The sequence below is a fragment of the Oncorhynchus clarkii genome, chromosome 18 (assembly GCF_045791955.1).
Source record: "Oncorhynchus clarkii lewisi isolate Uvic-CL-2024 chromosome 18, UVic_Ocla_1.0, whole genome shotgun sequence".
Classification (NCBI taxonomy): Eukaryota; Metazoa; Chordata; class Actinopteri; order Salmoniformes; family Salmonidae; genus Oncorhynchus; species Oncorhynchus clarkii.
In genome coordinates, this window is record NC_092164.1 from 864,526 (window position 1) to 876,447 (window position 11,922).

At 51.9% G+C, this 11,922-nt stretch overlaps 1 protein-coding gene across 1 annotated transcript in view; it reads right to left on the bottom strand.

Moving 5' to 3' along the window:
• The window catches only part of LOC139372814 (FERM, ARHGEF and pleckstrin domain-containing protein 1-like), a 34,177-nt gene extending 26,115 nt beyond the window's left edge, over positions 1 to 8,062 (bottom strand). Inside the window, exons 1-6 of the mRNA XM_071112620.1 lie at positions 7,862 to 8,062; positions 7,484 to 7,650; positions 5,753 to 5,821; positions 5,547 to 5,619; positions 5,207 to 5,423; positions 1,294 to 1,478 (exon numbers count right to left, since the gene is read on the bottom strand). Of these exons, the coding sequence (XP_070968721.1) occupies positions 1,294 to 1,478; positions 5,207 to 5,423; positions 5,547 to 5,619; positions 5,753 to 5,821; positions 7,484 to 7,650; positions 7,862 to 8,047 (897 nt within the window). The 5' untranslated portion in view covers positions 8,048 to 8,062. The remainder of the gene's footprint in view (positions 1 to 1,293; positions 1,479 to 5,206; positions 5,424 to 5,546; positions 5,620 to 5,752; positions 5,822 to 7,483; positions 7,651 to 7,861) is intronic.
• Positions 8,063 to 11,922: the final 3,860 nt, after the last annotated feature.

Sequence of the window (11,922 nt, forward strand, 5' to 3'; positions counted from 1 at the left end):
TCGAAGCATATATCCTGCTTCAGCTAACCATCCTCAAATCTCAATAGAAATGAGGAGGTTTTGGTGTAACGGCGACGTTACAGGCCTACTATAATATGCTATTATGTTCGGCTCAGTTATGTAACATCCTAACTCATCATAAGTCTTTGTCTGGCGAAATGTGATCTGGACAGACATCGAGTCAGCTTTGATCTAACTTTACGACATGAGCACCATTGTGAGAAGTGGTAATCTTCCATTTGTAATAATAATAATAAGTGATGAGTAGAACTATTAGATGTAGGCAACAGATCTTGATGAGATCTAGCCTGGTAAAGTGGGATAACACAGTTCCTTACAGACTCTCACTAGCCTGGTAAAGTGGGATAACACAGTTCCTTACAGACTCTCCCTAGCCTGGTAAAGTGGGATAACACAGTTTCTTACAGACTCTCCCTAGCCTGGTAAAGTGGGATAACACAGTTCCTTACAGACTGTCACTAGCCTGGTAAAGTGGGATAACACGGTTCCTTACAGACTCTCACTAGCCTGGTAAAGTGGGATAACACAGTTCCTTACAGACTCTCCCTAGCCTGGTAAAGTGGGATAACACAGTTCCTTACAGACTCTCACTAGCCTGGTAAAGTGGGATAACACAGTTCCTTACAGACTCTCACTAGCCTGGTAAAGTGGGATAACACAGTTCCTTACAGACTCTCCCTAGCCTGGTAAAGTGGGATAACACAGTTCCTTACAGACTCTCCCTAGCCTGGTAAAGTGGGATAACACAGCTCCTTACAGACTCTCCCTAGCCTGGTAAAGTGGGATAACACAGTTCCTTACAGACTCTCCCTAGCCTGGTAAAGTGGGATAACACAGCTCCTTACAGACTCTCCCTAGCCTGGTAAAGTGGGATAACACAGTTCCTTACAGACTCTCCCTAGCCTGGTAAAGTGGGATAACACAGTTTCTTACAGACTCTCCCTAGCCTGGGAAAGTGGGATAACACAGCTCCTTACAGACTCTCCCTAGCCTGGTAAAGTGGGATAACACAGCTCCTTACAGACTCTCCCTAGCCTGGTAAAGTGGGATAACACAGTTCCTTACAGACTCTCCCTAGCCTGGTAAAGTGGGATAACACAGTTCCTTACAGACTCTCCCTAGCCTGGTAAAGTGGGATACCACAGGTCTAACAAAGTAGAACAGTACCGTCCTCTGGGCTGGATCGCTCTCTCAAGAGTATGGGGACATGTCCTCCCCCCTCCTCCAATCTCTCCTTCACTCTCTCCCACCCTCCCTCCCTGAAAGACAAACCTTCCTCCGAACCTCGTCCTCGTCATCCGTGCGGACGTAGCCAGCGTCAGTGAACAGGGGGGATGAGAGGGGGGAGGAATGGGCGTTGATGGGCGAGGGCTGGTGCCCGTTGGAGCTCTGACCCGGGCCGAAGGGAAAGGCTTTCTGCCCGTTCACCACCACTGGAGGGCTGCCTGAGATCACACCTGGAAGAGAGGAGGGGACAAGAACGAGTCAGAGCTGCCTGAGATCACACCTGGAAGAGAGGAGGGGACAGGAACGAGTCAGAGAGATCAGAGCTGCCTGAGATCACACCTGGAAGAGAGGAGGGGACAGGAACGAGTCAGAGAGATCAGAGCTGTAAAGGGTCCTGTTGAATGTAATGTCATGTAAAAGTGTCCAGTTGAATGTAAAGTGTCCAGTTGAATGTAAAGTAATGTCAAGTGTCCAGTTGAATGTAAAGTGTCCAGCCAGGAGAGAAGCACAACAGTGGAACACAGCAGAGAGACGGAGGAAACAGCCTGGAGAGAAGCACAACAGTGGAACACAGTAGAGAGACAGAGGAAACAGCCTGGAGAGAAGCACAACAGTGGAACACAGCAGAGAGACAGAGGAAACAGCCTGGAGAGAAGCACAACAGTGGAACACAGCAGAGAGACAGAGGAAACAGCCTGGAGAGAAGCACAACAGTGGAACACAGCAGAGAGACAGAGGAAACATCCTGGAGAGAAGCACAACAGTGGAACACAGTAGATAGAGAGACAGAGGAAACAGCCTGGAGAGAAGCACAACAGTGCTGGCAGAAAAACAGCATTCAACGGCATAGAAGCTTTGAACATAGTCTGATTTATTTGTCATGTTTTTAATTATAAATATAATGTGTTGTCAGAGAATGTAATCAAACAAATGACAATGATGAGGATGAAGCGGCGGCCATGTTGGATTTGCAAAAGAACAGAAATCAGGATCAGGGCCGAAAGGAACAACAATGAGATGTCTATCTTGTTTACATGCCAGGAGTCAAGCCAAGCAGACAGCAAAGAGGAAGGGGGAGGGGGGTCAGACAGACTGATGATTTGGATGACTGCTGATACAGGGGGGAGGGATTGGGCTGGGTCGGTGTTCGGGGAGGGAAGAAGGAACATCAAACACGGCTGATAAAATAACCTTACAGCTCCTAACATTCTCAACGTGTATTGATCCTGACTAATCCACAAACTACTGATTAGTATTTCACCAACTAAGTGTACTGAGCTACATTTAGATATTTATTTAACTAGGCAAGTCAGTTAAGAACAAATTCTTATTTACAATGATGGCCTGGGAACGGTGGGTTAACTGCCTTGTTCAGGGGCAGAACGACAGATTTTTACCTTGTCAGCTCGGGGATTTGATCTTGCAACCTTTCGGTTACTAGTGCAACGCTCTATCCACTAGGCTACCTGCCGCCCTCATGGGCCTAACCCTAACCCTAACCCTCATGGGCCTAACCCTAACCCTCATGGGCCTAACCCTAACCCTCATGGGCCTAACCCTAACCCTAACCCTCATGGGCCTAACCCTAACCCTCATGGGCCTAACCCTAACCCTAACCCTCATGGGCCTAACCCTAACCCTAACCCTCATGGGCCTAACCCTAACCCTCATGGGCCTAACCCTAACCCTAACCCTCATGGGCCTAACCCTAACCCTAACCCTCATGGGCCTAACCCTAACCCTAACCCTCATGGGCCTAACCCTAACCCTCATGGGCCTAACCCTAACCCTCATGGGCCTAACCCTAACCCTCATGGGCCTAACCCTAACCCTAACCCTCATGGGCCTAACCCTAACCCTCATGGGCCTAACCCTAACCCTCATGGGCCTAACCCTAACCCTCATGGGCCTAACCCTAACCCTAACCCTCATGGGCCTAACCCTAACCCTAACCCTCATGGGCCTAACCCTAACCCTAACCCTCATGGGCCTAACCCTAACCCTCATGGGCCTAACCCTAACCCTCATGGGCCTAACCCTAACCCTAACCCTCATGGGCCTAACCCTAACCCTCATGGGCCTAACCCTAACCCTCATGGGCCTAACCCTAACCCTAACCCTAACCCTCATGGGCCTAACCCTAACCCTAACCCTCATGGGCCTAACCCAACCCAAAGTATACTGTCACAAACTACAAGTCTAAAGTGTGTATAAAAAATAAGCCCCCCCACGATAGTAAAAGTGCTGTACAGAATTAAAATATATAAATTGTACTCTAGATTTAGAAGGCTGATTGGCCTCCAGTTAAAGTAACGATTTATACGCCTCTAACCACGAGGGAGGTGCTAACCGTGGCAGGGAGCTAACCCTGAGGGAGGCGCTAACCGTGGCAGGGAGCTAACCCCGAGGGAGGTGCTAACCGTGGCAGGGAGCTAACCCCGAGGGAGGTGCTAACAGTGGCAGGGAGCTAACCCTGGGGGAGGCGCTAACAGTGGCAAGGAGCTAACCCTGGGGGAGGTGCTAACCGTGGCAGGGAGCTAACCCTGAGGGAGGCGCTAACCGTGGCAGGGAGCTAACCCTGAGGGAGGCGCTAACTGTGGCAGGGAGCTAACCCTGGGGGAGGCGCTAACAGTGGCAGAGAGCTAACCCTAGGGGAGGCGCTAACAGTGGCAGGGAGCTAACCCTGAGGGAGGCGCTAACCGTGGCAGGGAGCTAACCCTGAGGGAGGCGCTAACCGTGGCAGGGAGCTAACCCTGAGGGAGGCGCTAACCGTGGCAGAGAGCTAACCCTAGGGGAGGCGCTAACAGTGGCAGAGAGCTAACCCTAGGGGAGGCGCTAACAGTGGCAGGGAGCTAACCCTAGGGGAGGCGCTAACCGTGGCAGGGAGCTAACCCTGAGGGAGGCGCTAACAGTGGCAGGGAGCTAACCCTGGGGGAGGCGCTAACAGTGGCAGGGCGCTAACCCTGGGGGAGGGGCTAACAGTGCAGGGCGCTAACCCTGAGGGAGGGGCTAACAGTACAGGGTGCTAACCCTAGGGGAGGGGCTAACAGTGCAGGGTGCTAACCCTAGGGGAGGGGCTAACAGTGCAGGGTGCTAACCCTGAGGGAGGCTCTAACTGTGGCAGGGAGCTAACCCTGGGGGAGGCGCTAACAGTGGCAGGGAGCTAACCCTGGGGGAGGCGCTAACAGTGGCAGAGAGCTAACCCTAGGGGAGGCGCTAACAGTGGCAGGGAGCTAACCCTGAGGGAGGCGCTAACCGTGGCAGGGAGCTAACCCTGAGGGAGGCGCTAACCGTGGCAGGGAGCTAACCCTGAGGGAGGCGCTAACCGTGGCAGAGAGCTAACCCTAGGGGAGGCGCTAACAGTGGCAGAGAGCTAACCCTGGGGGAGGCGCTAACAGTGGCAGGGCGCTAACCCTGGGGGAGGGGCTAACAGTGCAGGGCGCTAACCCTGAGGGAGGGGCTAACAGTACAGGGTGCTAACCCTAGGGGAGGGGCTAACAGTGCAGGGTGCTAACCCTGAGGGAGGCTCTAACTGTGGCAGGGAGCTAACCCTGGGGGAGGCGCTAACAGTGGCAGGGAGCTAACCCTGGGGGAGGGGCTAACAGTGGCAGGGAGTTAACCCTAGGGGAGGCGCTAACAGTGGCAGGGAGCTAACCCTGGGGGAGGCGCTAACAGTGGCAGGGCGCTAACCCTGGGGGAGGGGCTAACAGTGCAGGGTGCTAACCCTGAGGGAGGCTCTAACAGTGGCAGGGAGCTAACCCTGAGGGAGGCTCTAACAGTACAGGGCGCTAACCCTGGGGGAGGGGCTAACAGTGCAGGGTGCTAACCCTGAGGGAGGCTCTAACAGTGGCAGGGAGCTAACCCTTGGGGAGGGGCTAACAGTAACCCCCAGGGGTTCATCCTCATCATTGACATGTGTGTGTGAGCGTTTGCCTCTGGCCTCGTTCTCTATCTATACCAGAACAGTGGATGTAGGAGATAGAAGAGCTGCTGCCTTCAGCTGCCTGCCGGACTGGACCTGAGATCTGCTGCTCTGGGTGTCCCGTGGTGGAGGGTAGGGCCTGGGCCTCTGGTCCCCCTGGTCCAGCCTGGTGGCCGTTGGTCACTGTAGGGTCGTCCACCGGGGCCTGGAGGGTCAACCTGAGAGGAGAGTCTGTCTGGTTCACTGAGGCACTCTGGAGAGGAGGGAGAGAGAGAGAAGTTAAAGGGATACTCTGTGAAATAAAGACCAGAACACACACTAACTCTAAACCTTCTCCTATGAATCAAAGAGAGTAAGGTCACCGTGATATACTGACCTCTTGTGGCACTGTGGATGTCTTTCTATCCTGGGGTGTCAGGCTGCTGCCGGACACCTTCTTACTGTGTTTCCTGGTGGGGAGAGTAGACAGGCGAGGCTTAGTCTATCAACTGTTGAGGTAAAGGGACATTGACATGGGAACCTGGAGCCACAAACACGCCTCAGGGGAAGAGAGGCTGACATCCAGACCAGGTGAAGTCTCACCTTTCAAAAGGGACCTTTTGGAACTCTGAGTCCTTGACGTAATCGAAAACCTGCTTCTGTGTCCGACCGCTGCAGATATAAAGAGACAGAACATGGTAGTATGTTGAAACACAGAGGTCTGATGAAGCAGCACAGTCCCTGTAAAAGGACTGTCAGTGAAAGACCCTGATACAATAGGAAAGGTTACATTGTTGAGTCCAGTATCAATCTGTGTTGTTGTTGCTGGTTAATATACATTTATCATGCAGTGTCCACTCAGGCCCCTCCTCTACAAGCTAAACCCAGCCACACAGCCAGCCTACCTAAAACCTTTACAAGCTCCACCCAGCCAGCCTACCCAAACCTCTACAAGCTCCACCCAGCCAGCCAGCCTACCTAAACCTCAACAAGCTCCACCCAGTCAGCCTACCTAAATCTCTACAAGCTCCACCCAGCTAGCCTACCTAAACCTCTACAAGCTCCACCCAGCCAGCCTACCTAAACCTCTACAAGCTCCACCCACCCACCCAGCCAGCCTACCTAAACCTCTACAAGCGCCACCCACCCACCCAGCCAGCCTACCTAAACCTCTACAAGCTCCACCCACCCAGCCAGCCAGCCTACCTAAACCTCTACAAGCTCCACCCACCCAGCCAGCCTACCTAAACCTCTACAAGCTCCACCCACCCACCCACCCAGCCAGCCTACCTAAACCTCTACAAGCTCCACCCACCCACCCAGCCAGCCTACCTAAACCTCTACAAGCTCCACCCACCCACCCAGCCAGCCTACCTAAACCTCTACAAGCTCCACCCACCCACCCAGCCAGCCTACCTAAACCTCTACAAGCTCCACCCACCCACCCAGTCAGCCTACCTAAACCTCTACAAGCTCCACCCAGCCAGCCTACCCAAACCTCTACAAGCTCCACCCAGCCAGCCAGCCTACCTAAACCTCAACAAGCTCCACCCAGTCAGCCTACCTAAATCTCTACAAGCTCCACCCAGCTAGCCTACCTAAACCTCTACAAGCTCCACCCAGCCAGCCTACCTAAACCTCTACAAGCTCCACCCACCCACCCAGCCAGCCTACCTAAACCTCTACAAGCGCCACCCACCCACCCAGCCAGCCTACCTAAACCTCTACAAGCTCCACCCACCCAGCCAGCCAGCCTACCTAAACCTCTACAAGCTCCACCCACCCAGCCAGCCTACCTAAACCTCTACAAGCTCCACCCACCCACCCACCCAGCCAGCCTACCTAAACCTCTACAAGCGCCACCCACCCACCCAGCCAGCCTACCTAAACCTCTACAAGCTCCACCCACCCACCCAGCCAGCCTACCTAAACCTCTACAAGCTCCACCCACCCACCCAGCCAGCCTACCTAAACCTCTACAAGCTCCACCCACCCACCCAGCCAGCCTACCTAAACCTCTACAAGCTCCACCCACCCACCCAGTCAGCCTACCTAAACCTCTACAAGCTCCACCCAGCCAGCCAGCCAGCCTACCTAAACCTCTACAAGCTCCACCCAGTCAGCCTACCTAAATCTCTACAAGCTCCACCCACCCACCCAGCCAGCCTACCTAAACCTCTACAAGCTCCACCCACCCACCCAGCCAGCCTACCTAAACCTCTACAAGCTCCACCCACCCAGCCAGCCAGCCTACCTAAACCTCTACAAGCTCCACCCACCCACCCAGCCAGCCTACCCAAACCTCTACAAGCTCCACCCACCCAGCCAGCCTACCTAAACCTGAAGGAGGACCCTCTGGTGAAGAAAACAGCTTTGGCTTTGGGTTTGGGTTCCTCAAACAGTCTGAAGAAGGCGTGGTACTCCACACATATTTTCCAGAAGATCTTACAGCAGTCTCTACTGGCCATCACAAACTCCAGAGTGTCCTGGTATGCACTCTGCTGCAGGCGGGCACAGCACAGACATCGTCAATACATAGCTTAGCATTGGTTAGAACAGGAGAAACAAGGGCTGTGTTCATCTACACCACTGATAAAACACTGTGTTGGAACTAACCATCGAATAGTGCTGTGAATTTACTGAGAAATAAATCAACACCCTTTCAACCAATCAGAATGTAGTATTTTGCCAAGCCATGGTATAAGGACTTACATTGAGGTCTGGTCTGAGTTTGATGAGAAAACGTTTCCTCTTGAAGCTGAGCTTGCGGACTTTAGACCAGTTAAAAGCATTGATCTTAGTGTGTCCCTGTAGGAGAGAGTTTAGACCAATTAAAAGCATTGATCTTAGTGTGTCCCTATAGGAGAGAGGAGTTTCAGTTGGTTGGACAACATTCATACAGACAGGAAATAAGATTGTGTATCACAGAGAAAACTTCCCAGACAGTCTTCTGCCTTTTATTTACGGTCGATGGTTGATTTGCTGCTAAGAAACCACTACTGAAGGACACCAATAAGAAGAGACTTGCCTGGTCCAAAAAACATGAGCAATGGATATTAGACCGATGGAAATCTGTCCTTTGGTCTGATGAGTACAAATTTGAGATGTTTGGTTCCAACCGCTGTGCGTTTGTGAGAAGCAGAGTAGGTGTACGGATGATCTCTTCATGTATGGGTCCTGCGTCAGACGGCCTCCACAATCACCCGACCTCAACCCAATTGAGATGGTTTGGGATGAGTTGGAGCGCAGAGTGAAGGAAAAACAAGTGCTCAGCATATGTGGGAACTCCTTCAAGACGGTTGGAAAGGCATTCCAGGTGAAGCTGGTTGAGAGAATGCCAAGAGTGTGCAAAGGGTGGCTACTTTGAAGAATCTAAATGGTAAAATATGCTGGAGGGGTGTAAAGCTCGCCGCCATTGGACTCTGGAGCAGTGGAAATGTGTTCTCTGGAGCGATGAATCACACTTCACATCTGGCAGTCTGGCGGATTAACCTGGGTTTGGCTGATGCCAGGACAATGTTACTTGCCGCAATACATAATGCCAACTGTAAAGTTTGGTGGATGAATAATGGTCTGGGGCTGTTTTTCATGGTTCAGGCCCTTTAGATCCAATCATGTAGTGTATATATAGTGGGGCAAAAAAAGTATTTAGTCAGCCACCAATTGTGCAAGTTCTCCCACTTAAAAAGATGAGAGAGGCCTGCAATTTATCATAGGTACACTTCAACTATGACAGAGAAAATGAGAAAAGAAATCCAGAAAATCACATTGTAGGATTTTTAATGAATTTATTTGCAAATTATGGTGGAACATAAGAGAACAGCACAACTGGTGGCTGACTAAATACTTTTTTGCCCCACTATATATACACTACATGATATACATACAAATACAAACACTGTATATATTTTTGTGTGTGTAAAGAAAAGCTGACTCAAGAGCAGCCAGCCCAGTATTCGTGGCCAGCCGGGCATTCCTGGCCAGCCGGGCATTCGTGGCCAGCCGGGCATTCGTGGCCAGCCGGGCATTCGTGGCCAGCCGGGCATTCGTGGCCAGCCGGGCATTCCTGGCCAGCCGGGCATTCGTGGCCAGCCGGGCATTCCTGGCCAGCCGGGCATTCGTAGCCAGCCGGGCATTCGTGGCCAGCCGGGCATTCGTGGCCAGCCGGGCATTCGTGGCCAGCCGGATATTCGTGGCCAGCCGGGCATTCGTGGCCAGCCGGATATTCGTAGCCAGCCGGGCATTCGTGGCCAGCCGGGCATTCGTGGCCAGCCGGGCATTCGTGGCCATCCGGGCATTCGTGGCCGTCCGGGCATTCGTGGCCATCCGGGCATTCGTAGCCAGCCGGGCATTCGTGGCCAGCCGGGCATTCGTGGCCAGCCGGATATTCGTAGCCAGCCGGGCATTCGTGGCCAGCCGGGCATTCGTGGCCAGCCGGGCATTCGTGGCCATCCGGGCATTCGTGGCCATCCGGGCATTCGTAGCCAGCCGGGCATTCGTGGCCAGCCGGGCATTCGTGGCCAGCCGGATATTCGTAGCCAGCCGGGCATTCGTGGCCAGCCGGGCATTCGTGGCCAGCCGGGCATTCGTGGCCATCCGGGCATTCGTGGCCATCCGGGCATTCGTGGCCATCCGGGCATTCGTAGCCAGCCGGGCATTCGTGGCCATCCGGGCATTCGTGGCCATCCGGGCATTCGTGGCCATCCGGGCATTCGTAGCCAGCCGGGCATTCGTGGCCAGCCGGGCATTCGTAGCCAGCCGGGCATTCGTGGCCATCCGGGCATTCGTAGCCAGCCGGGCATTCGTAGCCAGCCGGGCATTCGTGGCCAGCCGGGCATTCGTAGCCAGCCGGGCATTCGTAGCCAGCCGGGCATTCGTGGCCATCCGGGCATTCGTAGCCAGCCGGGCATTCGTGGCCATCCGGGCATTCGTAGCCTGCCGGGCATTCGTGGCCAGCCGGGCATTCGTGGCCATCCGGGCATTCGTGGCCATCCGGGCATTCGTAGCCAGCCGGGCATTCGTGGCCAGCCGGGCATTCGTGCGGTTGAGTCCGTTTCTGCTGTAACATGGACTCTACAAAGTGATGAAACGTTGTTGTTCCTTGGTAAGCTTGGTGCTAGACAGACGAGTCTCCCCTTTTTCCTTCTCCAAATGGTTATTACGGTGACCGTGGTCATTTGGCTGACCAATAACCATCATCCAATATTCCATGCCAGTCACAGCCCTAAGTGGTATGACGTGGATTCCTAACGACAGCATTACTCAAATCAAAAGTTATTTGTCACATACAACAGGTGTAGTAGACCTCACAGTGAAATGCTGAATACAACAGGTGTAGTAGACCTTACAGTGAAATGCTGAATACAACAGGTGTAGGTAGACCACACAGTGAAATGCTGAATACAACAGGTGTAGTAGACCTCACAGTGAAATGCTGAATACAACAGGTGTAGTAAACCTCACAGTGAAATGCTGAATACAACATGTGTAGTAGACCTCACAGTGAAATGCTGAATACAACAGGTGTAGTAGACCTTACAGTGAAATGCTGAATACAACAGGTGTAGTAGACCTCACAGTGAAATGCTGAATACAACAGGTGTAGTAGACCTCACAGTGAAATGCTGAATACAACAGGTGTAGTAGACCTCACAGTGAAATGCTGAATACAACAGGTGTAGTAGACCTTACAGTGAAATGCTGAATACAACAGGTGTAGTAGACCTTACAGTGAAATGCTTGAATACAACAGACCTTACAGTGAAATGCTGAATACAACAGGTGTAGTAGACCTTACAGTGAAATGCTGAATACAACAGGTGTAGTAGACCTCACAGTGAAATGCTGAATACAACAGGTGTAGTAGACCTCACAGTGAAATGCTGAATACAACAGGTGTAGGTAGACCTCACAGTGAAATGCTGAATACAACAGGTGTAGTAGACCTCACAGTGAAATGCTGAATACAACAGGTGTAGTAGACCTTACAGTGAAATGCTGAATACAACAGGTGTAGTAGACCTTACAATGATATGCTGAATACAACAGGTGTAGACCTCACAGTGAAATGCTGAATACAACAGGTGTAATACACTTGACAGTGAAATGCTGAATACAACAGGTGTAGTAGACCTCACAGTGAAATGCTGAATACAACAGGTGTAGTAGACCTCACAGTGAAATGCTGAATACAACAGGTGTAGGTAGACCTCACAGTGAAATGCTGAATACAACAGGTGTAGTAGACCTCACAGTGAAATGCTGAATACAACAGGTGTAGTAGACCTTACAGTGAAATGCTGAATACAACAGGTGTAGTAGACCTCACAGTGAAATGCTGAATACAACAGGTGTAGTAGACCTTACAGTGAAATGCTGAATACAACAGGTGTAGTAGACCTTACAGTGAAATGCTGATTACAACAGGTGTAGGTAGACCTCACAGTGAAATGCTGAATACAACAGGTGTAGTAGACCTCACAGTGAAATGCTGAATACAACAGGTGTAGTAGACCTCACAGTGAAATGCTGAATACAACAGGTGTAGTAGACCTCACAGTGAAATGCTGAATACAACAGGTGTAGGTAGATCTTACAGTGAAATGCTGAATACAACAGGTGTAGTAGACCTTACAGTGAAATGCTGAATACAACAGGTGTAGTAGACCTCACAGTGAAATGCTGAATACAACAGGTGTAGTAGACCTCACAGTGAAATGCTGAATACAACAGGTGTAGGTAGACCTTACAGTGAAATGCTAAATACAACAGGT